This window comes from Vidua macroura, chromosome 18, assembly GCF_024509145.1.
Source record: "Vidua macroura isolate BioBank_ID:100142 chromosome 18, ASM2450914v1, whole genome shotgun sequence".
Lineage (NCBI taxonomy): Eukaryota > Metazoa > Chordata > Aves > Passeriformes > Viduidae > Vidua > Vidua macroura.
In genome coordinates, this window is record NC_071588.1 from 12,429,250 (window position 1) to 12,456,773 (window position 27,524).

At 55.8% G+C, this 27,524-nt stretch overlaps 1 protein-coding gene across 1 annotated transcript in view; it reads right to left on the minus strand.

Annotated features, from left to right (window-relative positions):
• Nucleotides 1-1,910: 1,910 nt before the first annotated feature.
• The window catches only part of NOS1 (nitric oxide synthase 1), a 45,008-nt gene continuing 19,394 nt past the window's right edge, over nt 1,911-27,524 (minus strand). Inside the window, 25 exon segments of the mRNA XM_053993988.1 lie at nt 1,911-2,592; nt 3,472-3,590; nt 4,336-4,530; nt 5,843-5,991; nt 6,552-6,654; nt 6,656-6,674; nt 6,933-7,022; nt 9,322-9,530; nt 9,761-9,930; nt 10,411-10,468; nt 10,470-10,605; nt 11,127-11,205; nt 11,864-12,002; nt 12,332-12,506; nt 13,086-13,202; nt 15,817-15,875; nt 16,259-16,363; nt 16,674-16,818; nt 19,839-19,924; nt 21,442-21,636; nt 22,302-22,403; nt 23,648-23,822; nt 24,202-24,341; nt 25,481-25,622; nt 26,674-26,765. Of these exon segments, the coding sequence (XP_053849963.1) occupies nt 2,577-2,592; nt 3,472-3,590; nt 4,336-4,530; nt 5,843-5,991; nt 6,552-6,654; nt 6,656-6,674; nt 6,933-7,022; nt 9,322-9,530; nt 9,761-9,930; nt 10,411-10,468; nt 10,470-10,605; nt 11,127-11,205; nt 11,864-12,002; nt 12,332-12,506; nt 13,086-13,202; nt 15,817-15,875; nt 16,259-16,363; nt 16,674-16,818; nt 19,839-19,924; nt 21,442-21,636; nt 22,302-22,403; nt 23,648-23,822; nt 24,202-24,341; nt 25,481-25,622; nt 26,674-26,765 (3,015 nt within the window). The 3' untranslated portion in view covers nt 1,911-2,576.

Here is a 27,524-nt window from a genome sequence, read left to right on the forward strand (position 1 = left end):
AACCCTGCCAGCACCACGGCGGGAGCTGGGAAGAGGACAGAGATGGTTCTTTGGGCATTACCTCCTCCTCCTCCTCGTCAGGTTGCATCTTCCCTTCTTCTAAAGGAGGACCAGAGCACAAAGCCAGAGCTAGAATTTCTCAAAAGAAGAGGATGAGTTTGATTTTCTTTCTGATTTCCTTCCTGATTTTCATTTTGTTTCTGCAGCCCCAGGATGGGGGTCAAGGCCAAGCTTGCTGCGTGTTCCCAGCTCTGGAGCCAGGGAGTTTTCTCCCAGACAGGACCTCTCCCAAACTCACACATCGCAAGCCAAGGGACCCAGCTCTCCCATCCCACTGCCTGCCCTGGGATTGGGGCGGGCTGTCCTTTCCTCCGCGCTCTCCAGCTTTCCCCTCCAGGTCACCAAGTGCCGAGGCAGTGCCACAGAGCCGGCCGCGCGTCCCAGCCCTGCCAGCTCAGCTCTGGCCACACCGTGGCAGCATTTATTCGTTTTATCCCGTGTTGGATGCTCAGCTGGCACCCGCGGACCTGAATCTCAAATTCTCCCGGTGCCTGGAGCCGTCTGCTCCTGGATTTTGGGCTGGAGATGCTTCAGGGATTCAGGGAATCGAAGCTGCAGCAGGTGCCACAGCCCACGGAGACGGGGCAGGAGTGGGCAGGAGATTGTGGCTGAGGGTGGGAATAACAGCACAGCCTGAGACACTGGGGCTTGTTCCATGGGCTGGGAGAGCAGCAGAGCTCCTGCAGCTGTTTCTGTGCTGCCTTTAGCTCAGGGCAGGTGATCTCAGGCCTGTGAAAGCTCCTGGGCAATCCCTGTGCCATCAGCAGTTCTGGTGCTCGGCTCCATCCAGGATATCCACGCACAGCTGGGCACAGCAGGGCAGGAGGGGAGGATCAGCAGCTGCCACCTCACGATGCCAACCCTGCATCCCTGGCTCCAGCAGGAGCTGTGGCCGTGTCCTGCTGTCCTCGTGGTGGCAGTGAGGGAGGACAAGCCTGGGATGGGCTCAGCTGGGCAGAGCCTGGTGCTAAAAACGCCGAGGTTCGATCCCTGGGTGGGCCATCCACTCAGGAGCTGGGCTTGATCCTTGTGGGTCCCTTCCAATTCAGAATGCTCTGTGATTCTTCAGGGTGCAGCAGGAGGAAGGACACACAAGGTCAGGTTTGCTTTCCCTTGCAGACAGCTTTTCTCTGTTAGAGGCTTTCTGGTTCCTCCAACCTTTCTATGGTTGTGTTAACAAATTGCTTTTGGGGCCAGGTTCTTGCAGCAGGCTGAGGTGTGAGCGTGTCAGAGCCCAGCACCTTTGCAGCTGATCTCACCTCCCTTCTCACAGGAGGTGTCCTGGCTGAGACAGCTCATGCCACTGGCAGGTGGCACAGAGGGACCTGGCTCACCCCCAAAACGCCACACACGTCTCTCTTGGCAGGCAGGCGGCTCCACGGTGGCACTTTCTGCTCCCTAAAATGTGGAAGGGGCTGGGGTCTGCTGTCCCAGAAGTGCTCACGAGATGTGCTAAGGGCTGCTGGCTCTGGGATTTCATGATTCCTCTGTTGGCACATCCTCGCCAAAGACCTGGAGCCCCCATCCCCCTCCAAGAGATGCCTTTGTTCCCTCTGGCAGTTGGGAGCTGCTTCTGTCCCATCCTCGTGGCTTTCCAGGCTCACCTGGGAGAGGGATCAGAGTGTGCAAAGCTCTGGGTGCAGCCAGGCACTCAGCATGGCTGCAGATCAAATATTCCCTGGAAAATCCCCTGGAGAAGTCACTGCCAGGAGTTTTTCCTTGGCCTGCACATCAGCCTGTGTGTTCAGAGCTTGTGGGAGAACTTCCAAGCCAGCACAAGTTGGGACTGAGCAAAAGGAGAGGCTCACAGGGAGCAGGAAAAGAGAGCAGGAAAAGAGAGACAAAGGAGGAATCGTGACACATAAAATCAGATCAAAAACCACACAGCTGTACCCAGGCTGCTTGGGGATGAATAAAATTCAAGGGAATTGCCCATCATCTGCCCCCAGCCTTGGGCATGTGCCCAGGTTTGTCCAAATCCAGAGAAAAGCCACGAAAACACAAGGATTCAGCCAAGCCCCGAGCTGGGGAAAGAGGGAGCCTGGCAGGAACAACCCCCAGCTCTGGACAAGCAACAAGACCTCGCCATTGCCCAGCCCCTGCCACCTCTGCTCACCCCCAGAAACTCCCAAAAATGATCACAAAGGTGGTGATTTCATGCAGCTGCAAAATGCCCTCATGGGAAGGAGGGGAAGTGTGGAATTCTGAAAAGAGCCACTGCAGGTTATAAAGCCATCGAACTCCAGTGGGGAAATCCAGGGAAGGGGAAGGAGGTGAAAAGAAATGGCCACAGGACAAGAGTAAGAGAAGGAGGAAGGAAAGGAAATAAAAGTCATCATCATCATCATCATCATCAGGACACGACAACAGGACGAGAGACAGAGCGCTTTCCATGGGCAGTTCCCCTGGGAAAGGAGCCACCGTGTCCGTGAAATACAAAACCCAGTGCCCTCCAGCTGGAGGGGGGCAGCAGGTGCTGGGACTGGTTTGGCATCCCCTGGGGGCGAAGGGTCCAGTTAGGAGCAGAAAACCCTGCAAGGGAAAGGGGAGAAAGGCTGGCCTTAGAGGAGCAGTGAGGAGCACCGGGATCATCCCGACCTGCGCTTTCCGTGCTGTGGGCAGGAGTTTACAGAGCTGGGTGGGGTGGGAGGGAAGGTCACCTTTATCCCTATCCACAGGTGGGAAACTGAGGCACTCTGGTAGAGCCCAGACCCCAGAGTATGTGATTCCTTGGAGAAAAATTCCTGCCAAACCTCAGGGACGTGGGGAAACCCGCTCCAGGCACCACACAGGGAAGGGGTTTCAGCCCAAGCTGCCAAGGGCCAGCACAAGGAGCACGATCCATGCAGCTGCCCAGCCTTTATCCTAAATAATCCTTCTGCTCAGCCAGGGAAAATCCCACCACGACCAAGATGAGCAAATGGCAGGGACTTGGTAGAGCAGAAACAAACACGGCAAATGTCAAGATTTTTTTTTTTTTTTTTTAACTTCTGGTTGTTTCTGCAACAGCAGGGAGGAAAATCTCTGGATCTTTCCTGAAGGGACATGGAGAGCTGAAAACCTGGAGCCAGCCAGGCTCCCCTGCAGCTGGGGAGAGTCCCCCCTGCCTGTGGGCTTTGCCAGCCTGGAAGCAGGCAGCAGGCAGGACCATTTTCCTTTGGATGGGATTGTCAGGTCTGACAATTACACATCAGTGAAATAAATTGGGAAGCTGGGGGGGATTTATCCTAGAGAGGTGACAGCTATTCCAGAGGCACTGCCAGGCTTCCAGAGCAAAAAACAGCGCCTTCCTCAGCCTCTGCTCTAAGGTGTGCACAAAAGCCAAAGCTTCCTTTCCCATCCTTTCCCACCCTTCCCCATCCCCCAGCCCACGAGGTGACTGCAGGGGTTAAAACGAACGTGTCGACTCACTCATCCGTGTCTTTTTTGCTCTCCTCGATGAACGCGATGGACTCGGATCTAAGGCGGTTTGTCACCTCGTACGTGCGCAGGGTGACTCCAAAAATATCCTCGTGGTACCGGCTGTCATCCTGGGAGGGAGGGTGGCAAAGGGAAAAATGGGATTTGTGAATGCTCGGGGTCAGCCCCAGCAAAATCCTGCGTGGTGGGGAGGCAGCAAATGGGCAGGAGAGGGTTTGGGGTTTGTCACGAGGGGACAGAGGGGTGGAGCGACCTTGCCAAGGTCACACCCTGGGCACAGCGGGGCTGTTCTGGGCATTAGACCCCCTCAGAAATTCCTGGCTGGCAGGGGCACAGCAGCCCAAGGGCAGTCTGTGGAGAGCCAGGGCCTCTGGGCTCCCTCGGATGGGGCCTGGATGGAGGCGGGGGGACATGGTTCAGAAGGGGAAATCCCATGGGAATCAGGCTGAGTTATCCTCCTGGGGAGAAGCAGAGCTGTTCCAGCATCCACCCGTGGGTCTGTGTCCCAAACTGAGCGCATGATGAGCTCAGCTGCATCATCTGTATCTGGCACGGGGCGCACAGACAGGGAGATTTGCAGCGGGGGACCCACAAACTGCCCTGATAAATCCAGTTTTTGATGGATGGCGAGCAAGCCCTGCCAGGGGGTGCCCAAAAGCACTGGCACCGCTGCTCAGCACGCTCCCCAGAGGAGCCAGGTGACCTCCCTGCACACAGGAATGTCCCCCTCCCGACCCTCCCTGGGCACAGCCGTCCCCTGGGCGGGCGGGGGCAGGCAGCAGGTGCAGTGCCCGTGGCAGCAGTGGCCGTGGTGGCACACACAGGTGGCTGTGTCACGCTGCAGCCACGACTCACCCGCAGCTTGCTGAGGAAGGCTCCTGCCTCCTCGGCCGACAGCTGGCCCTGCTGCCTCACGATGAGCTGCACGGCCTTGAGGACGTCCCCGGCCATGGTGACATCCCCGCAGACGTAGATGTGGCCTCCCTGCTCCTTCAGTGCTTTGAACACGGTCTGGGCCAGCTGCTCCTGTAACACGTCCTGCACGTATTTCTGAGGGACGAGGAGGAGGAGGGAGCTGGGATTAGCTCGGGTTTGTCCTGCCCTGGGGGCAGCACTGAGGGGTGACCCCTCTTTGGGGGACACAGCTGTGCCTTGCAGCACCCACAGTGACAAAGAAGAGATGGGGACAGCAGCAAAGCATCCTTCTGCTCTTGCATGGGCACACTGCACCACCTCTTCCATTGCCAGGTCTGTTCAGTCCCAGTGGGAATTTGGAGCAGGTATTTGCACTGGTTCTGGGCCATCCCACTGGTGACTCCTTTCCCTTTTTCCTTTCCTTTCCCTTTTTCCTTTCCTTTCCCTTTTTCCTTTCCTTTCCCTTTTTCCTTTCCTTTCCCTTTTTCCTTTCCTTTCCCTTTTTCCTTTCCTTTCCCTTTTTCCTTTCCTTTCCCTTTTTCCTTTCCTTTCCCTTTTTCCTTCCCTTTCCCTTTTTCCTTTCCTTTCCCTTTTTCCTTTCCTTTCCCTTTTTCCTTTCCTTTCCCTTTTTCCTTTCCTTTCCCTTTTTCCTTTCCTTTCCCTTTTTTCCTTTCCTTTCCCTTTTTCCTTTCCTTTCCCCTTTTTCCTTTCCTTTCCCTTTTTCCTTTCCTTTCCCTTTTTTCCTTTCCTTTCCCTTTTTCCTTTCCTTTCCCTTTTTCCTTTCCTTTCCCTTTTTCCTTTCCTTTCCCTTTTTCCTTTCCTTTCCCTTTTTCCTTTCCTTTCCCTTTTTCCTTTCCTTTCCCTTTTTCCTTTCCTTTCCCTTTTTCCTTTCCTTTCCCTTTTTCCTTTCCTTTCCCCTTTTTCCTTTCCTTTCCCTTTTCCTTTCCTTTCCTTTCCTTTCCTTTCCTTTCCTTTCCTTTCCTTTCCTTTCCTTTCCTTTCCTTTTCCTTTCCTTTTCCTTTCCCTTTCCTTTTCCTTTCCTTTCCTTTCCTTTCCTTTTCCTTTCCTTTCCTTTCCTTTCCTTTCCTTTCCTTTCCTTTCCTTTCCTTTCCTTTCCCTTCCTTCCCTTCCCTTCCCTTCCCTTCCCTTCCCTTCCCTTCCCTTCCCTTCCCTTCCCTTTCCCCTCTCCCCCTTTATTTCCCCTTCTCCTTTCCCATTCCCCTTTTCCCTCCTCCTCTCCCACCTGGATGGCTGCAGGAGCAGGCCTGGGCACACATTCTGGCTGGCACTGGGATGGGGACACGCCCAGGGGAATGGTGTCCACAGGGAAGGGACAATCCCGCACATGGCGTGCCCCAGGGACGAGCCACCACTGGCCAGGGAAGCAGCGTGTCCCCACCCTGCTGGCTCCCCGTGGGCACCCCGGCGTTCCCGGGGCCGTGCCCACCTTTGGTTTGTCGGGTTCCCGGGAATAGGCCGTGTACAGCTCTCTGAAGACACCCTGGGCTTTGGCAAAGAGCGTCTCCTCCTTGTAGATGTGATCGATCCTGGACTGCCGGCAGCCAAACACCAGCACCATGGGACACGGCTTCAGCCCTGGGGACAGCGTGGGGACAGCACTCAGCCCGGGGCCACCAATTCCCACGAGCCACCTCCAATTCCCACGAGCCACCTCCAATTCCCACGAGCCACCTCCAATTCCCATGAGCCACCTCCCTCCAGACTGCCAGCAGATCTGCTGGGACAGTCCTGGCAGGGTGGGACCCCCCTCCCGACACCCCAACCCAGGGTTCCCAAAAGCTGTGAGGTGAGCAAGGATGGCCCCCACCCAAAACCTGTGTGAGGTGAGGAAGGATGGCCCCACCCAAAACCTGTGTGAGGTGAGGAAGAGGATGGTCCCACCCAAAATCTGTGAGGTGAGGAAGGATGGCCCCACCCAAAATCTGTGAGGGGGAGGAAGAGGATGGCACCACCCAAAAGCTGTGAGGGGAGGAAGGATGGCCCCACCCAAAACCTGTGTGAGGTGAGGAAGGATGGCCCCACCCCAAAAGCTGTGAGGGGTAGGAAGAGGATGGCCCTGCCCAAAACCTTTGTGAGGTAAGGAAGAGGACGGCCCCCACCCAAAATCTGTGTGAGGGGAGGAAGGACGGCCCCACCTTTGTGCTGGATGTCGAAGAGCCGCTGCTGCCAGAAGCTCCGGAAAGGGGCGATGCCGGTGCCGGGGCCGATGAGGATGCAGGGCACCTGGGGGTCCTGGGGGCAGGTGGAACCCGGGGGCACTGCATGCATCAAAGATCCAGTTAAACACCAGCAGGGCGCTCCCTCTGCCCAGCTGAGACAGCTCTGGAGAGGGGAGGGCTGGGAAATGAGGTGAAGTCCCCAGGATTTTTGTGCAGAATGTCTCTCAAAGGGGAACCATTTGCTCGCAAACCCAGCCCCGTTTTCTCCCTCTGTGACAACAATCGAGGGCAGAGAGCTCACCCTGAGAGGGGTCTCACCCCCTCTTCCTCAGGCCTGGCCTCGTGTGGGTCACTCACCCTCGTACAAAGCAGGGCACCACTTCATCCGTCTGGATCCGACTGAGCCACGAGGAGCACACTCCGTGGTGGATTGGTCCCTCTCCATCTGGGAAGGGAGGAAGGGAGGGAGGGATGGAGGTCTGTACATGGCACATCACCCTGTTTTCTTTCCTAAAACCTTCCCTGCTACATCCTGCATGAACACCTCCCTGAAACGCTTCATATCTCAGCATCCATTCTCCACGAAGTTGGCAGAGTTTGGCACTTGGATCCCTTTGTGGAGCTACCCAGGACCCTGACCTGACATAGCTGGACCTCCACAATCCTTAGGGAGCACCCAGCTCTCCTTTGGACCCTTTTGGCAGGAGGAGCATCGTGATGCTCCCAAACACAAACCCTCCATGGCAGCTCCGCTGTCCTCCTGTGTCCTGCAGAGCGCCAGGGCTGTGTCCATCCACACCATGACCACACGTGGATACATCAGTGTCACTGCTACAGAAGTTTGGCTGTTGGGAATGTGGATTTTGGGGTGGGCAAACAGAATCCTACATGGAGCTTGGGTTATGTACATGCCTGTGTCAGGATGAAAGATATGGCTGGGGGTGTGTGTTCTATCCCCATCTGTCAGAGCTGGGGCAGTTCTCTGCTGTTCATTGGGCAGTTTTTTCTTTATCTCTCCCACAGCCAATCCTCCCTCCAGGAGATCTCTTCTGTTCATGGCCACTGAGTGTCCCTGCATGGCTGAGAAAATTCCATCATCCCATGGGGAGAGGCTCCGCCCAGGGGAGGAGCCAAGCATTCCTACCTGGATCCAATCTGACCTTGGAACAGCACAGCAGCCTTTGCCCACTGCATTCCCAGAGGAGTAGCTTTCTGCCCCACTGCATTCCCAGAGGAGCAGCTTTCTGCCCCACTGCATTCCCAGAGGGAGCCCAGGCCCATCTCCAGCAGCCCTGGAGCTCCAGAGGGAAACTCCAGCCTTGTCCAGGATCCTGCTCCAGCAGAAGCACAGCTGGCACTGCAGGAGGGCTGAGCCCCCATGGAATGGGACTGTGCCACACCCTGACCCACAGGCTGCCAGGGCCTGCTCTCACTCTGGCAGTGTTTTGTATTACTGCATTTTAATTTTACTTTTTTTCCCTAATAAAGAACTGTCATTCCTATTCCCATAACTTTGCCTGAGAGCCTCTTAATTTCAAACTTATAATGGGGGTTTACATTCCCCATTTCAAGGGAGGCTCCTGCCTTCCTTGGCAGACACCTGGCTTTTAAACCAAGACACTGCCCCTGACAGACATCTCTCTGTCACTGCCACTCTCCATGACATTGGGACAGCAGTGCTTTGGGGGAATCCACTTGTGGCAGCAGCGCTCTGGCCACAGAGAGCAACAGGCACAACCTTCCCAGGCATTGTCCTGGGGAAGGCTGTGAGAAGATCAGAGAAAAGAATGAGAAACAATTCTTATCTTCACTTGCTGCACCTGTTGTTGTGAACATGTGGAATGTGTCGTGGAGATTTGTTTACCAAAGGGTGATTTCTCGATTGGCCAATGGTGATGGTGTTTGGATTCAAGGACCAATTCAGAAAAACTGTATTGGACTGTGTCCCAGATTGAGAAGCAGGATGTTTTCTGTTGCCATCTGTGTAGCAGTTGTCTTCTGGGCAGTTTTCCTTATCTCCTGTTAATGGGCCCATCAATGTCTTGCCACAGGACTCAGAGATAACTCCCTCCAGGAGCCCCTTTCTGTTTAACAGGCGATCAAGGACCCACCCATGACTCAGAATGACATCAGCCCCTTGTGAGAAGCTCCACCCGAGGGGGAGGAGCTAAGCATTCCCACCTGGATATATTCTGGAGTTTGGGACAGAGCAGGCAGCCTTCCCACAGGTTCCTAAGAGGAACAGCTTGGGGTTTTTCACTAGACCTTCAGAGGAAGACTACATCCTTCTACAGGACCACTGCTCCAACAGGACCACATCTGCCACTCCAGGAGGACTGCAGCCACTCCAATTTGGACTGATATGAACACGCTGACCAAAGGGGTGTCAGGTTGTATTCTGACTCTGTCAGTGTTTTGTTTTTTTTCTTTTGTATTATTGCATGTATTTTGTTTCTTTTCTCTTTTCCTAATAAACTGTATTTCTGACTTGGAGTCTCTGACTGGTTTAGCTTTCAAACCAGAACAGATTTGTCTGTAAGGGCGATGGGTTTCTGAATAAGTACAGTAAAATAAAGAGATTGATCAGCCTTCTGGAATCATGGAGTCAATGCTGATTATTACCCGGCCGGGCACGCGTGCTACCACATCTATTCTTGCAGCAGGCTTTAAAGGAACGTCCCCCTGGCAGAGATTTGGTGGGGCTGGCCCTGTGCTGCTGCTTTGCCCAGCCCTGCAGCGGTACCCTCGGGTGCGGTAGGACACCACAGCCACGGTGAGGTGCACCTCTCCTGGGTACATCTCTGGGGACGAGCTGATGGAGTAGTAGCGAGGCTGCAGGAGGGGCAGCTGGGTGAGCAGCAGCGTGGAGGGCATCTGCACTGAGGGGAACTCCTCCAGCACCTCCACGATCGTGGGGTTCTTGGACCACTTCCACTCCTCGTACTCCTGCAAGCCCTGGGAAAGAGAGAGGGAGGGAGGAGAGAGCTGCAGGATCCACCTTTTCCAGGTGCCTCAGGTGATGTCCCAGGAGGTCCATGGCAAAGCTGGAGTGGCTGGCAGTGAAGGCACTCTGAGCCCGGCTCAGGGGTGGAGACTCAGCCTAAGCACAGTGTGGGATGAAAATGCCCTGGCTGGGCTGTGATTGCCCTCAGGCCCTTCCAGAACCTGGGGTTTGGGCTCTTTACCTTGCTGAGGACCTGCAGACGTTTCTTCTCCTTGTCACTGGTGGCCAGCAGAGCAAACTGCTGCAGCAGCAGCGGGGTGGGAGGCGTGGTGATGTCCAGGTAGTACTTGAAGGCCTGGAAGATGGTGCAGGGTGGGACACGGTTCTCGTCTGTCCAGTTGCTGATGACACCTGCCAGGAGGGAATCCAGCACAAGCCTGGGATCAGCTGAGCAGCAGGGCCAAGGTGGGCAAATCCTGGTTTTCATCCCCCTCTGAGACACTGGACTAGGGTTTTCCATCTCCAGTTACACCATGCATGGCAGCAGGCAATCAGACTTATCCCTGAAATACGGTGTTGGGATGGCCCCTCCATATCCCTTAATTCTTCTTCCCAGTCCTAGACATTGTCCTTTCTAGGGGAATATAAACACTTCTTGTTTTTCCATGAAAAATCTTCCCCAGGGCCCTGCCCACCCTTCAATCCCTTGCTCTGCATCCCAAGAGCAGACAAGCAATGGCTCTGGGCAGAGCAGGCATGAAGGAGGTGCTCCCAGTCCAGGCAAACACAGCAGGGAGATGAAAATAATTTTCCTGGGGCCGCTCACCTCCCTGGGGAGCTACAATAACTTCAGGGGAAGGAGGAGAGAGGCCACCTGAACTCCCTGGTTACCTAGAGCTGTGTTCCTCTCCTCCAGCAGCTCCACCTTCACCAGCTGGTTGGTCGGAGGGGGCATCCTCAAGCCTGTCTATGAGGGCATTGACCAAGTCCTCGTGGTTGCCCGGGAAGACGCCCAGGTGGTCCCCGGGCTGGTACTGCAGCTCCTGGTGCCCGTTGGTGTGCAGGCGCAGGAAAATCGTCAGGCGGCTGCGGGGGAAGGAGGAAAAGCAGGGAAAAGTGGTTTGGGGGATCCTTCCCCAAAATCGCTGACTTTGGGATGATCTTTGGGAAAGCCCCCAAAGATCCTTCAGGGAGTGGCTGAGCCCTGGCCTCAGGAGCTGCTGGTGAGCTGGGCGTGGGTGGTGGCACATCCAAGCTGTGGTGGCTGTGTCACCAGGGTCACAGCGGGGAGAAGGGACACTGCAGCACGCCCCCGACTCACCCTCAGGGACTTTTTAAAAGGGAAAAAACAATTTAACCTCTTGCTCAGCAATTTTATCCTTCCTTTGCTGCCCCTCCAGCCAGCTCCCCATCCCGTGGGCTGAGGGAGGGACCAGCAGGAATTTCACCGTGCATGGAGGTCAGGAACACCCTCCACTGCCTTCCAGACTGACTCAAGGCCTGCACAAAGGTGGGTTCCATGCACATCCAGGGCTCAGGGGCTGTTTGAGCACTGTTTTGGGTGCCCCAGCTGTGCCTTCAGCTCCCGGGACAGCTGCATCTCCTACCTGGACTTGGGGCTCTGCAGGTTCTGGCGTGTGAGGAGCCGGGCTGCATAGACGCGTTTTTTGTGGATGCTGTACAGTCCTGAGGGGGAAAAGAGCCAGGGAAGGGATTCAGCAGAGCATGGCCAAGGCTTCTCTAGGATCACTGTGGGTTCAGCCTCAGACCAGAGCTGACCACAGTGGTTTGATCTCTCTCCTGTGAGCCCAAGGGATCAGAAACCCCAGGGGTGACCCAAACATGTTTTTTTAGTGACAGAGGAGGACTCCAAAACCACCCCTATGACACTCAGGGCAGTGCCCTCACATTGCCCACAGCTCCTCTCGCTGCCAGTGCCACCTGGCTGGCGGGAGAGGATTTGGGAAGAGCTGAGCCGGTGCTGCAGGAGCTGCAGGAACCGTGCTGAGGGGCCAGGTGTCCATGGGCCGGACCTGCCTTTGCTCCACAACGCTCCATGGAGCAGCATTGCACAAAATAAGCCTGGAAAGATCCCAAGGTTCAGCTCCTCGCTTCAAAAAACGGGGTCAGGAGGAGGGAGAGCAGATCATGTCCAAACATCTCTGTTACAGACACAGACAGGGACCGGTCAGAGGGGCCTGGGGCTGTTCCTTCCCCACGGAATGGGGGGGAAAGGCAGGGCTGAAATGCTGGGAATTTAACAGAGACAAAAAAACGGGGTCTGGCCCCTTTGCCCCTGTGTCTTGTCCACGTGCCCCACAGCCAGAGCCCTCCAGGTCTGTACCTTGTGTGAGCTCCGGGGCCTCAGCCACATAGGTCAGGCGGAACTTGCTCCTCTTCCAGCTGCGGTCGTTGCTGATCAGGGAGTTGTTGGCTTTCTCGATGTTGACGTCGTCCCCCACGCAGAACACGTCACACGCTGCCTGCAGCACACACCAGGCCCTCAGGCACCTCCCCGAGCCCTGCCGACCCCCTCATCCCAACCCACACGGAGAAGGAGCCCCCAGCAGGGTGGGGCTGTACCAGCGGCCGCGGGCACGTCTCGTGGCACTCTCCTTCCCAGATATTTGGGATGCCGCAGGAATTCAACGCGTTGGTGACCTTTGGGTGGTCGGCACAACCCGGAGCCTCAGCTCCACCCTCTTTATTGTGGGCTGGAATGCCCCGGTGCCGGGAAGGGGAGGCTGGGTTTGGATCCAGCTCCAACCTCTGTCCTTCTCCCCCCGTGCTCCTCCCTGCAGCCCCAGGTTACCTTGAAGACCTTCTTGGCCCAGGTCCTGAAGGATTCCTCCTGGCCACAGAGCTCATCCCCTTCTCCCATGCGGAGGATCCTCTCTCCCCCCAGCTCCTCCAGGAGCGTGTCCACGGCGCGGGCGAAGGCGCAGAAGTGGGGGTAAGCCCGGGAGCCCAGCCCGAACACAGAGAACCTGTGCAAGGATGGCTCAGCTGTGGCTGCTCAGCTGGGAGGGACCCTGAGTGGGAAGGCAATCCCACCAGAAGACACCAGAGTTTACTGATGTGTTCCCTAAATCGTAGGGCTCACACCTCTCTCACACACACGAGGTGACGAGTGGTTTTCAACCCCGGCGTGCAGTGGGGTGACTCACCACAATGCAGCTGTTTTCACTTATTATATGAACAATTTATTCTGAGAATTCAGTTGACGTGTGGCTTTGGTGAAAATTTGCAGTTCGTGCTGCACTAGAGACCACACGTCTGGGTAGCAAGTCAGCAAATTATAGGTCAAGTTGAAAAGCTTCACCCAGATACAGCTATTAAGTTTTAAAAATCGCAGCTATTGATCTGAATTACTTCAGTTCAGAGCCAGGTCTCATGGAAACATTACAGGAGCAAGGAGCTCTTAAGTTTGCCAGAGCACAGTTGGCCCCTCCTGTCCCAGCACCACCCACAGCAGCCTGGAGGGGTCTGCACATCACCAGAACACCTCGGGGTGAGGTGGGAGCTGCGGGGTCTGTGCAGCACCGGCTCTGCCCTGTCCCCTTTACCTGACGTTTGCCAGGGGCCCCGTGCTCTCGAAGTTGTCCCTGGAGTCAGGGCCATCACTGGAGGATTTCCGTGCGTCCGAGTAGGAGGAGACGCTGTTGAACCGGACCTTGTAGCTCCTGTGAACAGCGACAGCATCCAGGGTCACACTGGGGTCACCTGCGTGCCTCTCACCCGGCTTCGGGCTCACAGGGCTCCCAGCCGTGGGGGACACCAAAGCAGAGCTCAGGGCTCACAATTCCACGAGCAGGCGCTGTGGGAAGAGCAGAGGCATGTGCTCCCTCTGGGGGTAAAGCCAGAGCAACCCCTCTGCATCCCGCAGCTGGAGCAGGAATGCTCCGTGAGGTCCTTGTCACCTCCCACTGTGCTGGCCCGGGTGCTGGCCACCAAGCTTGTCCCCAGTGGCACAGAGCTGCCAGGACCTTTGGCTTTACCTGTCCTTCCCTGGCAGCACACAAGGTCGGTGTGTGTCTGAAGAGATATTCTGAGGGTTGTTTCATTCATAGGAAGTGGGAAATTAAAAAAAAAAACAACAAAACTGAGTGAGAGAAGAAGGGATGAGGAGGGGGAAGGGGAGCAGAGGGAAAAAAAAAAATCTGACAACAGCAGAAGTATTTCTGAATTGAGCCATCTCCCAAAATTGCTCCGCACAAGAGTTTCTAAATTTACAGCCAGAGCAGCGAGCAGTGCTGCGTGCATGAGTCACGGCACAGCTCCTGCAGCCGGCACGGCACACGGAGAGCACGGCCCCGAGCCCGGGGACAGCCGGGTCACAGAGCCCCAGCGCCGCCTCTGCCCCTCAGCCTCCCCCCTCTCCCCAGACCTTTCTGCTCCTCCGCCTGCCTCAGGCCACTCAGGCCCTGCCCATGTCCCCCCAGCTGGGTTATCCCGGGTTAGGTGGCCTCCCTCCCCAGGCTCCGAGATGCTCCAAGCTCATCTTGCAGTGTGGGGGATTTTCTGCAACCCAGACTCTGTTCAGGGCAGCACGACCCTCTGGATTCGATGGACACAAAGCCCACACTGCCCAGGTGGGTGCTGGGCCCAAGGCTGGGCCAGCAGCTGCAATGAGAAGGTCCTTGTGGTGTGGGGCGGATGGGCTGCATTTGAACGGCAGCCTTGGAATAGGAATGGCTTAGGAATGCTTTGGGAAACCCTTGGGAAACCCTTGCTGGCTCAATGAGGAGCCAAATATCAAGCCCAGCACAGCCTCAGGGCTGTGGGCAGAGAGCCCTGACAGGACCCTGTGACACTGTCACACTGGGAGGCCACCCTGCCCTGAGGGGTCTCAGCATTCCCTGCGGGAGCTGGGACTCCATGGGGTGCATGGACAGGAGCTGCTCTCTCCAGCTCTCTTTCACCAGGCTGACACTGTCCCTCTCCCCCTCACAGCCTCCTCCAGGTCTCCTTTTCTCATTGCAAAAGGTTTTTTGTGCGCTTGATGTTAGCAAGTCCTGGATATTGGTTGGGGCAATCCCAAAATGAGAAGCTGTGGATGCCTGGATCCCTGGAAGTGTTCAAGGCCAGGCTGGACGGGGCTTGGAGCAGCCTGGGACCGTGCAGGTTGTCCCTGCCTGGCTCTTAGAAACTCCTACCAGCCTTTAAATCACACTTGGAGGTGTCTGGGACAGCAAACACTGAGCTCAGAGGCTTTTCACCTCCTCAAATCTGCACCCAAGGAGAAGAATCCTTGGGGTGAGAACCACGTGTGAAAGGCCCCTTTTCACCATGCCCACCCCTCCAGGGCAGCCTGCACGTCCTGCTCTGTCACTGTCCCCGTTGAGGCACGAGGCCATGAGGAGCCTGCTGGGTTTTCAGCTGGGCAGCCCTGCAGGGATCCATCAGCACCTGGGGCTGCAGCAGGGCCAGCTCTGGAGAGCCACAGGATGGTCCCGCCGTGTTTGTCACCGGCCCGGTGACACCGCCCCGAGTCATGGCGCTGGAATTGTCCTGGATCCCCGGCAGGGCTGGTCCCTCCTGAATTAAGGAGCAGCCCTGTGCCAGTTGTTAGCTCAGGAGATATTCCAGGGCACAGCAGTGACCCAGTTCAGGGAAATATTTTATTCTTTGCAGCTAAAATAAGAGGAGACCCCAAATGATCATTGTCACTGCCCTCCCTTCCTTCCCCTCCCTGGGATTTGCACAAAGCTCATCCCCCCCGAAGGGGGATTTTCTACAATCCACATTCTGTCTCCAAGGTACCGGTTACAAACATCACAGGATTATCACAGCTCTTATTTTCCCTAGAAATCTTTTCACACCATGCATGGAGCTAAATCTGGTTCTCCAGCCCTCCCCCACCTACATCTGCAAGGCTGGGAACTCCCTTCTACCTCCAACTCTTTCTATTTTGGTGCCTCCTGGACAGGCCCTGGCTCTCAGAATCGATGATATGGGGGAAATTCTTACTTGTATCTGTTTTTTTTTTTTTTCCACAGATTTCTGCCTCTTCAAGATGAAGAGAGAAGCTTTAAGTGTCACCCCAGGGAATTACAGGCTGGGATCGAAATGCAACCCTGACTCTGTGCTCTTGTCCTTCCTGGGACCTCCAGTCTCTCCATTCCCTGGCTCTCCAGGCAGGTCCCATTCCTGGATATTTGCAAAGGTGAGATCTGCCCAAGGATTCCCCACTCCACTGTGAGAGGGTGAAGGCAGGGAACCTGTCCTGCATGCTGGGGTTTGGACTGGGAGGGGAAAGGGCTGGAGTGGGAGGGGAAGGGGATGGAGTGCTCTTACTTCCTCTCCTCCAGGTTGGAGTTGGGATTCTTCATCTCCATTAATGCACAGCCAAATTTCTACAGAAAAAGAACAAAGAATGCCATCAGTTTTGCCAGGTTTTGCAGGAAACCAAGCCCTGAGCACAGCCTGGGCCGTGGCTCTGCTCCCTGCTCGCTGTTCCCAGCTGTCCAGGTCACAGCCCCCCAGCCAGGGGACTGTCACCCTGTGTGTGACACTGCTGGTGGTCACACAGGACGAACTGAACACGGCATCAGTGGCTGTGTCATGGCAGGGAATCAGGAGATAGCCCTGCCCCAGAGCAGGCTGGAGGCAGCTACAGCACCTGAGCCTGGTTTGGGTCCTTCCAGCTCAGCCTGAGCCAAACGAGGACATTGCTGGCCCTGTGCCCTGCTGTGCCCTGCTGTGCCCTGCTGTGCCCTGCTGTCCCCTGCTGTCCTACCTCTCCATTCTCAGGTGGGTCCCCGTTGCCAAAGGTGCTGGTGACCACCAGGACCATGGTCTCGTGCTCCAGGTGCACCACGTCGTACTCGTCCATGGACATCACCTGGGGGCACAGAGAGGTTACAGAGAGCTGGGAGCCTCCTGGGCTGCCTGGGGATGGGGACAGCACATCCCTGCTGAGATCTCTGCACGGGCAGGGTGGGACCAGGAGCCTGGAGGGACACGGGCAGCCCTGGAGCTGCCACCCGAGGGGCCCCAGCTGCAATCACTGCAGGAAATCAGGGATTTTTCTCCAACCCAGACCCACAGGGGCACACCCTGAAGGCCCTTGGCAGCTGTTTCCCACGCATCTCCTTGGAGCACCCATGAATTCACACCCATCACGTGTCAGGAGCTGGGAGCTGGTACAATACCTTGGCATCAAAGGCGTGTTTGAAGATCTCACACAGGGTTTTTGCATAGACCTGGGACTTCCCCGTTTCCGTGGCGTACAGGATGGTGGCCTTGACCCTCTTGGCCATGGCTTGGCCCATCAGCTTGGCTGAGAACTTCACAGCCCTGCGAAGCAGGAGTAAATCCCAGTCAGAGCCTGGTCCTTACCGGTGCCTCTAGCCCAGACCTTTTTATTCCTTATTGAATGAACAGCCTTACAAAGATGTAGCATCAATTTTTTGGTTGTCACATGGCAAACAAGGAAGTCTTGGAAGAGCTCGACCTGTCAGAGAGGAAGGGGAGATGGGGGAGCTTGGACAGAGCTCAAATAACCTGAATGGGGTGAAGGAGGAAAATGCTAAGCCAGGCATGGGGGTGGCATTTCTGCAGGGGCACAGAAACAGGAGAAGAATCAGGGGCAGGGAAAAAAAAAAAAAAAGAAAAAGGGGAAGGGGAAAGGGGAGGAAAAGGGGAGGAAAAGGGGAGGAAAAGGGGAGGGGAGGAAAAGGGGAGGAAAAGGGGAGGGGAGGGGAGGGGAGGGGAGGGGAGGGGAGGGGAGGGGAGGGAAGGGAAGGGAAGGGAAGGGAAGGGAAGGGAAGGGAAGGGAAGGGAAGGGAAGGGAAGGGAAGGGAAGGGAAGGGAAGGGAAGGGAAGGGAAGGGAAGGGAAGGGAAGGGAAGGGAAGGGAAGGGAAGGGAAGGGAAGGGAAGGGAAGGGAAGGGAAGGGAAGGGAAGGGAAGGGAAGGGAAGGGAAGGGAAGGGAAGGGAAGGGAAAAGGAGAAGAGAAGAGAAGAGAAGAGAAGAGAAGAGAAGAGAAGAGAAGAGAAGAGAAGAGAAGAGAAGAGAAGAGAAGAGAAGAGAAGAGACCTGGAACCAACCAGAGCTGGAGCTACAGGAGGAACAGCAGCTCCTCCATCCCTTAAATCCAGCCTGGCTCTGCAGGAGCTGCCCTGACCAGCCCTGCTCCACACAGAGCCTGGGGACACCGAGGTCACTCCGAGCTGTCCCAGTGCCTGTGATTTGCACTCTGCTGACACCGAGACCTCCCCTGGGAGGAGCAGGCTGGGGGGTGGCACGTTTATCCCAGCCTGTGCCCAGCTGGCTCTTTCCCGTGCCTGCAGCCGTGACCGGGTGCTTTCCCTCCAGTTTTCCCCACTGGCTCAGGGCACACAGAGGAGCCTGGGGGGCCACCAGCCTCTCTCCAATCCTGCCTGGGTGATGCAGCACCGGGAATGCTGATTCCTTGTCTGTGGCATCAGTGGGAGCACCGTGATGGGGGCAGGGGTTGGGGGTTTGTCATTTTAGGGACATTCATCATCACATCAACACTGCTTTTCCTACATGCCAGACACCTTCTTTTCTAAGTGGACCACCAAGCCTTTAAATGGGGCCACCAGAAAGGCAGAAAGCCAACAGGTCTGGATTTAGGCTGCTGTTGCAACAGGGGAAGGCAATTTTTGGGAGGCTGAGGGAGCACAAAGCATCTCTGTGGCCTCTGCAAGAGGAAGGGCTGCCTGATTCACTTTGACAGCCCTTGCCCCAGGGTTTTGAGTGCAGCAGGGCTCCTGCTTCCCCTTCAGATGAGCCGTGGGGAACAGAGGTTGCAGCTGGAGTGGTCACACTGGGCAGGAGAAGTCCAGCTCCCCCCTGCCCCTCCTGCCCAGAAATACTCTGGGTTTGGGGAATCATTTAGGGAGGACAAAAAGAGGGAAGAGGAGGTAGAAACTCCTCCAGGCTGGTTTATCCTGCCTGCCCCTGGCAGCTCCTCTCCACGGCGAGGTCAGCCTCAGGAACATTTCTGTTTGCTGCTGCATCACCACCCTAATGAAGTTCTCCCCTTTGTCATCCCCTGGTGGCAGTGTCCCCTGGCCCCAGGAGCTGCGCTGGCCCCAGGGCAGGGAAGGGGCAGGGACTGCATGTCTGAAGGCTCGGATTTGCCCAGATTTTTAAGTGTGAGCAGGCACCAAATCACACTCAGGGCTCTGGGCTCTGCCTTTTCTACAGCTGATAAGCTCAGATCCAGACAGGATTAATGGTGAATTACAAAAACAATTCCTTTCCCTACACCAGGAACAATGGAGATTTTATTTTAAATGACCTGCCACGCTCACATTTCTATAAAACCATCCCTCAATGGGGCAGAGGGGAGCAATAAAAGCATTTTTCCTCCAAACTCCATGAATCCTCCTGCTCTTCCCCCAGCCCCAGTGTCAGCTGCAGGAGCACATTCCTCAGCTGCTGATCCTGTTTATGGATGCACCACGGAGAGCAGCTCGCAGGAGGTGACAGCTGAAGAGTGGGAACAAATTGATAGCAGGGATTCGGGGAAACTGAAGCGTGGGGAGATGCTGTGACGAGCCAGGGCCACCTGGCAGCCTGGCCACCGTCACCAGGGCACACCCAGTCCTCTCCTGCCGTGGCCCAGGGCTCTGCTGCCACGGAACCAGCAGCTCCTCTCTGCCAATGGCCCCCAGGGGAGGAATTTGGGCCAGAATCAGCCAAAGGGTCCAACCTGAGCTTCATTCCTGCATCCCTGCTGCTGAGGAGCCTTGGCAGGGAAGAGGGACTGGGGTGGCCCCTTGCCAGGGGTCAACTGACCATGAAGTGCAAATCTCAGCTCAGCCCTGATCCATCTGCTGCCTGCAGGGAGGTTCCTCCTTCCCATCTCCCCCCTTCCTTCCAAAGCAGGTGTTTGGAGGGTTGGGCACACGCTGGGGGCAGGTTCTCCTCACGAAGGGAAAAAGTCATTGGGAAAAGGAGGAATATGGACAGGAGCTCGATCTTGTTAGTGCCAGCACAGCCCTGAAGAGAGAGGGGGGATCTGCCTGCCCCAAGGAAAGGAAAAACGGGCAAAACACCCTCCAAAAGTGGGAAAGCCATCCCTGAGCATCAAGACCTCCTAACCAGAGAATCAATAGCTCAGGAGAACAAACAATATCCAAGATCTGGTATTCACCTGCTCACACCCCCTTTGGTGGTCTGAGGGGGTGCTCAAAGGACTGCCTGTGCCCCCAGATGTCCCCCATGGCAGGTAAAGCCTTCAGTGGCCCAAAGCCATCTGTAGGGTGATGCGCACACCCACAGGGTGCTTAAATCCAGGAGCAGCCCCAAACATTCCAGGCCTTTCCAGAGCACACTGGTACTCACTTTGCCAGCTTCTTAAAACCAATGGCCCTCTTCTTGGTGGGTGTCCCATTGACCCCTTTCCAGACGTGGGTGTTCCAGGGGTCCGGCTAGGAGAGGGAAAAGCAGGATCAGAGGGTGGGGAGTGCTCAGAGCTTGGAGAACTGCAGCATCCGTAGCACTGAGAGTTAAATTCTTCCAGTCAGAAAGGGGAGGAATAGCTGCTACTGCACAGCTCTCCCTCTCCTCTCTATGTCCCTGATCCTTGGAGCCTTTTGGGTTTTTTTTTGTGGTTTTTTTTTTTTTTGGGCAATGGAACATGCCCAGGAAAATTGCAATCTAATAAACCCTCCTGGCTTGTAACAGCATCTGGCCAATTGCTCTGTCACATCTCGAGAGGAGCGTTAATAGGCCACAGCCAAAAAGAAGACAACGCCAGAAGGAGAGAGGTGATAGAAACAGATCCTTTCCCCTGCTCTGGCCACAGGTTTTTTCCCCCTAAGAGGCCCTTTGGGAAGGGGAGGCAGCTGAAGCCAGGAGCAAGCACACAGAAGCTCATTCCGTGCCCTTGCAGGCTGCAATCAGAGCCAGGAAGCATCGGGGTGCCTGGTGGGCTGGCTACAGGAGTGAACAGACTGCTCCTGCTCTGTGATTATTCCTTAAGGGCTCTTGACTAAAGGTCACATTGTGTGGAAAGCACCGGAGCAGGGATGGCTGGATAACGAGGGAGTGTTTGCTTAGGGGTTTTTCTTCATGGTCTGGAGTGTTAAATACCCCAGCAGCAGTGCTTGATCCCCTGCTGGGCCTGCTGGGAAGGAGCCCCTGTGCCACTGTTGGATCCCCTGGATGCAGGAGCCATCCCCTCAAACCTGCAGCCTGGAATGGGATGTGGGATATGGGATATTGGGACACAGGAGCCATCCTCTCAAACCTGCAGCCTGGAATGGGGTTTGGGATATGGGATATGGGATATGGAATATGGAATATGGGATATGGGACATGGGATATGGGATACTGGGACACAGGAGCCATCCTCTCAAACCTGCAGCCTGGAATGGGATATGGGATATGGGATATGGGATATGGGATATGGGATATGGAATATGGGATATGGGACATGGGATATTGGGACACAGGAGCCATCCCCTCAAACCTGCAGCCTGGAATGGGCTATGGGATACAGGAGCCATCCTCTCAAACCTGCAGCCTGGAATGGGATTTGGGATATGGGATATGGGATATGGGATGTGGGATATGGGATATGGGATATGGAATATGGGATATGGGATGTGGGATATGGGATATGGGATATGGGATATGGGATACAGGAGCCATCCTCTCAAACCTGCAGCCTGGAATGGGGTATGGAATATGGGATACAGGAACCTTCCAGGCCATTTCCTCGCCCACCCATTGGGCACTTCCAAAGAGTGATTAAGAATTGGGAGCTCAGGTGTCCCACCTTCCCACGGAGGGGCAAAACCCCACGATTACACGATGTTAGGGTGAAATATCCACTGTGAAGGAATTGGATCCTGTCCCTCTCCTTCCTGCACCTCCTGAGCTCCCACTCCCACCCCGCCCCTGGCCACCAGGCACCGCCGGAGGGCAGAGGTGGGGACAGCACCTGGTACTCAAAGGAGGGCGTCAGGCGGTAGTTGAGCATCTCCTGGTGGAACACGGGGGTGATGCTGCCCGACATGGGCGGGACAATCCAGACCCAGTCGGCGGGACAGCCCCCCCGGCACCGGTACTCGTTCTCCATGTGCTTGATGAAGGACTCGGTGGCCGAGTGGTGATCCACGATGGTCACCTTGTCACTCTGTCGGGGGACAAGAGGGCAGAGCCAGCACTTGTCAACACATCCCAGAGGGAAAAAGCCACAGTTTTACATTTGGAGCTGCTTGTCCCAAATATTCCTCACTGCCGTGGTCTTTGGGGATGATCCAAGGTGGCTGCTGACCCTGGTCTTCCCAAGGAGGCTCTAAAGCTGCCCCAGTGCTTTGAGAATGGATGTGCTATGGGAGCCCTGTTCCCCCTGTCCTGGCCAAGCAGAGATGGGATGGATGGGATGGAGCATCCTCTGCTCAGACCCTTGGGAAGCTCTTCCAGCGGGGCAGCTCCGACCCAGCTCTGGGAAGGACTCTCACCCTTTGAGGCTGGGTGGCCAAGGCCTGGTTTTGTTACTCAACCTTTAGGTGCAGGCTGGGGGAGAACCTGGGCCAGTTCCTGCCTCATGGACAGGTCAGAAGGGCTGGATTTTCCCCCTCTTGGGATATTCCTTCTGGACCAGCAGGACTCAGGTGCTGGTGATGTTGTTTTACAACATCCAGAGTGTGGAGAGTATTAAATCTCACTGCAGCAGCCCAAATTTGGGAGGCACAGCCCAATTTCAGCCGTTGTGCTTGGGTGGATGTCTCCACACTTGTCCTGCCCAGTCCCTGTGTCCCTCCAGGCTGGCCCAGACAAAGCAGGGTCCTGAGGTACCTGGAAGCTGTAGAGCACAGCGATGTTGATCTCCACCAGGGCCTGGTCCTTCCACAGCGAGGACGTTTTCCTCATATCCAGGTTCATTTTCTTGGCCACTTGCTGTAACAACACGTGGCAGGAGGGGAAGGATTTAATGGCCAAAAAACAAGGATTGGAGAGCTCTGCTTGGGGAGAGGAACCCAGAGGAGAGGCCCAGGCTGGCACAAGGCACCCACAGGGCAGGGAAGGGCTGATGTGCCTTCCTCTGGGGAGAAATCCTGCCTCTTCCTCTCCATGGCAGGAGCACGGCCTTTCCGCATCCCTGAGCAGAGGCAGGTGGCCAAATGCTGCTGAGGAGGCCACCAGGAGCAGCTGGACACTCACACTGCTCCCACCCCTCTGGTTTTCAGGAGACTGGGGAGGGACAGAGCCCCTCTAAATAACACAGCCTTCCCTGGGAGGTTTTGATGGATCCAGACCCCCTGCATGGGCACCTTCCCATGGCTTGGCTTTGTCTCTCCCAGTGTGGGCATTCCCTGAGCCATGGGACCAGCTGGAGGGTCCCCAAGGGCACACATGTCCCTGAGGAGCCACCAAGTGCCTTCCCACCCTTTCACCCTTTCATGTTTCAGCACTTGGCCTCAACTGAGCACATGACCAGGTGCCTGCTGACACCCAGAGATTCTTTGGGAAGCCTGTGGGAAGCTCCACTGGGATCACACTGGCTGTGTTAGACACCTGCTGGACTCACAGGACACAGAGACCTCGCCAACCTCAGCCATGTGGCTCCAGGAGAATTCACAGACTCACAGGATGACCGGGTTGGAAGAGACCTTCAGGATCATCGAGTCCAACCCAGCCCCAACACCTCAACTCAACCCTGGCACCCAGTGCCACATCCAGGCTTTGTTAAACACATCCAGGGATGGTGACTCCACCACCTCCCTGGGCAGACCTTTCCAGAAGTTTAGCACTCTTTCAGTGAAAAACTTTTTCCTAAATCCAACTTAAATTTCCCTTGGTGCAGCTTGAGGCTGTGCCCTCTGGTTCTGTCAGTGCTGCCTGGAGAAAGAGCCCAACCCCAGCTGAGCACAGCCACTTCTCAGGGAGTGTAGAGAGTGATAAGGTCACCCTGAGTCTCCTTTCTCCAGGTTAACAATCCCAGCTCCCTCAGTTGTCCCCCACAGGGTTTGTGTTCCCAGCCCCCCTCCAGCCTCGTTGCCTCCTCTGGATGCACTCAAGCATCTCAACGTCCTTCCCAAAGTGAGGGCCCAGAACTGGACCCAGAAGGGATATCCTGTGCTCCCCCAGTGTCCTGCCAGCTCCCCAGGAACCCCAGTCGGGCCGGGAGCAGCAGGAGTTACCTCCAGGATGTTGTAGCGGGAGTTGTCGCAGTAGTCGCGGACGCCGATCTCCGTGCCCATGTACCAGCCACTGAAGGGGCAGGCGGAGAACTCCAAGCCCCCGATCTCCAGGAGCATGTTGGAAACGGCTGGCAGCCCGTACCACTTCAGGCCCAGGTCCTTAAACCACTCAAACCTGCCGGGGAAAAGGCCAGGATTAGGCAACCAGCCAGGAATTCCCTCCCAGTGCAGGCAGGGGGATGGGGGAGGTCACTTTGCCACCAGGGTGGAGGACTTGAGCAAAACATTTCCATCAGTACCTCCCTTTGGGGCTGTTCATGGGGATGAGGTGATTATGGAGGGGTGTAAGCCCTGGGAGGCTTCAAGGAAAAGGAAATCCATCTGGATACAAGGGAAAGCCCTGAGACATGGACACAACTCCCCTGCCAGCTTCACTGGAGGGGACACCTGGGAGAGGGCCTTGGGTGAAGCCCCCAGGCCATGGCAAGATTGGAACTAGAGGAACTCAGTCCTGCTGATCCCCTCGAGCAGTTTTGGGGCTGCCCCTGACTCACTTGGGGTGTCGGATGGGCACTTCCAGCACGAGCTCTGGTGGGATTTCAAAGAGCTCAGGGTCGTTGCCGTTGGCCTGGAGGAGCAGGGGCAGGATATCGAAGCGCCCGTACGGAGCCTTCCAGCCTTGCTGGATGCAGATCTGCGGGGAAAACAGAGGCAGGGTTGGTGTCCCAGACACAGGGTTGCTCTCCAGACACAGTGGGCAGGGAAGTGTGTGGTCCTGGGCACTGCTCCTGGCAGGATTTCTGTCCCTGTGGTAGAGCAAAGGGAGCTACAACAGGAGGTGGCCTGTCCCAGCCCACCCATGGCCAAGTCAGGGGAATTTGGGCTCCTAATGAGCCTGGAGTCAATCCCCAGTAGGATCTTGGCTTGTGCCTATAGTGGTGAAGGAGAAAACAGGTGAGAAAAGCAGAAAAGTGACAAAACCCAGCCTTTATTCCTGGGAAAAAAGCCTGAGGGTGACACAAACCCAGCCTCCCCAGGTGGTGCTGCACTGGACAATCCCAACCTGCTTGACCCAGCCCCTCCTCCCTCTGAGGGTGCCCAGAATTCCTGTGTGTCCCCAGCAGGTGTGGGAAGGGCAGGTTTAATGTGGGAAATGGATTTGTGGAGAATTCTCCAAGCCTGACAGAAGGCCCACACAGTGAGCATCTGTATGCAAACCTTGAGATAAGAAATGCTGACTCAGAAATGCCATGGAATAGGACAGACATTGTTGGGAGACAAATGGAGCTAGAAACAAGTTTCAAAGGATGGCCTTGCAAATAAGACTGGATACTTTGGAGAAATGGAACTATGAAAGTGCATTGTAGTGGGACCCACGAGGGGTAATTTCAGATCATTGGCTTTAAGGCATCTACAGCATGGTGTGGCTAAAGCTGATAGGCCAGGAAACACTTACAGTGTTTTGTAATTAGGAAATAGTTGGCTTCTGATAGTGATGGTGTGAATTATAACACCTGTATTGTCTCACCCTTCTCACCAGACTGAAAATGGAATAAAAGTTTTAAAACCACCTCTCAGGTGCCCCATCTCTCATTGATGGGGACAAGGTAACTATGGAGTGGTGTAAGCCCTGGGAGACTTCAAGGAAAAGGAAACTTCCCAAGAAAATCCATCTGGATACAAGGGAAAGCCGTGAGACATGGACACAACTCCCCTGCCAGCTCTGCCAGCTTCACTGGAGGGAAGACCTGGGAGAGGGTTTTGGGTGAAGCCCCCAGGCCATGGCAAGGGTGGAAAAGGGTCAGGAAAGGGCACAGTCCCACGGGCTGGCACCTCGGTCAGCTCCACGTTGGCGGGGTCCCCCAGGACGGTGCCGTCGGGCTGCTTGTAGCCGGCATAGCGGATCAGCTGCGCGTTCCAGATGCGGAAGTCGTGCTTGCTGTCTGTGCGCTGCGGGAAGATGGTGATGGCAGACCTGGAAGGGAAAGGCAGCGCTGGTGAACGCCGGGAGCTGTGGGAGTCTCGGGGTCTGGCTATTGAGGTGACCCCGAGAGTGTAAAAGTCCTTGTTCTCACAGCCCACACAGCCAAAGAAGGAGTCTGAATGCGCAGGGTCGGTTTCTCAGGGTTGTTTATTTTCCCTTATCTAGAACATTCTCTCTCTGCCCTGCTGAGCTCTGTCCAGCAGCTCGGCCATGGCATTCTGTCTGCCCTCAGGGCGGGGTTCACATTTTCTACCAAAAACTCCGTGTTACAATAACGTGCCAATATCTGTCATTGATGTTGGACAGTGTGTTTGTACCTTAAACCAATAGCAAAGTGTCACCAAAACAGTAAAACATGGAGGGCGAGAAGAAGGAGAAGAAGGTCAGGACAAGCCCAAATCCCTCCATCCTGTCCCCTTGAACCCCATTCAAAAAAGCCCCAAAGTTCTACTTTTTCACCCGGTGTTAATTCAACTACCACACTACTCAAACCCTTGTGGCTTGTAATTCCTCATACAGAGTTGGCAGTTTTTTCCACGGGCTAAAATGGAAGCCACGGGTGGTTTTGACTTCGTGCCGAGGTCTCCGAGCCCCCTGCCAGGGTCTTGAGACAGCCAGGGCAGCCAGAGGGGTGTCCTGGGTTCCCACATGGGAGGGGTGAGATGCTGGAGGAAAAGGTGCTGCCACCACCTCTGGGTGTGCCCCGAGTGAGTCCCAGGGAGTTGTTACACTGGCGGCTCTGGAATTTGGGGTGTTCCCAGCTCCTGGCTGCTAGCAGGGGGTTTCAGACAGCTCTGGAGAGCAGTCTGAGCTCTGTGCTGGATGCAGAATATAGGAAAGGGGAAATCATGGGAAAATCTTCCCTCTCAGGTCCAACAGGCAGCAAGAGGAGAGAGACTCAGACCAGCAGGACTCTTCCACCCCAGATCGTGTCCCTCTAACCCTTCCCAGGACGGCTGCAGGCTCTGCAGGGCCCAGAGCTGGATCTCCACTCATCCAGAGGCCCTCGGATGCAAAGCCTGGGGACTCCCTGGTGGCTCACCTGAGGTTCCCCTTGTTGGTGGCGTACTTGATGTGGTTGCAGATGTAATTGAACATCCCATGGGCCGTGGTGCAGTCCCGGGCATCGAACACCTGGAACAGGGAAGCAGTTGTGGGGATGTTCCAGCTCCTAGGGCAGAGCCAGGCAGAGGAAACACAGCACATGGAGAACTCCAGGCACCACTGTGGCTTCTCAGGGATCTAAAGCTCCATAATTATGTGTTCCCTGCCTTTGGAACACGTGGATGTCTAATCCAGCTGCCCCTTTTGCTTTGGAGAGGTGACTCATCTGCTGCTCAGGCAAAAACCTCCTCATTCCTGTGCTCCCAACCTGCTGCTGTTCCTGCCTCATCCCCCAACAATTACGGAGTCTGCTCTGCTTCTCTCGTAGATCAGCACTCAAAGCTGGAGCAGGACAGGTGCCATGCAGGGCTGAGGGACAGGGAATCATGGAATCATGGAATGGTTTGGGTTGGGACTTTTAAAGAGAATCTCATCCCACCCCCTGCCCATGGCAGGGACACCCTTCCACTGTCCCAGGCTGCTCCAAGCCCCATCCACCCTGGAAGTGGCCTTGGACACTTCCAGGGATCCAGGGGCATCCACAAAAGCATCGGGAAATCAGGAAGGGGGATCAACAGAAGTGGCTGTGCCCATTCCCTGTGTGAAGCAGCCACAGGAGCTGCTCAGCAGCACTGGATTTGTTCCAGGTTACAGGAGAGGACAGCTCTGTACCAAGGGATTCCCTAGGGATCACTGATTTCCAGACCGGTTCTGTGTTTCCCTTGCCAAAAGGGCACTGAGCCAAATCCTCCCCTGCTGGACCTCAGTACTGAGGACAAATGTGTCCTG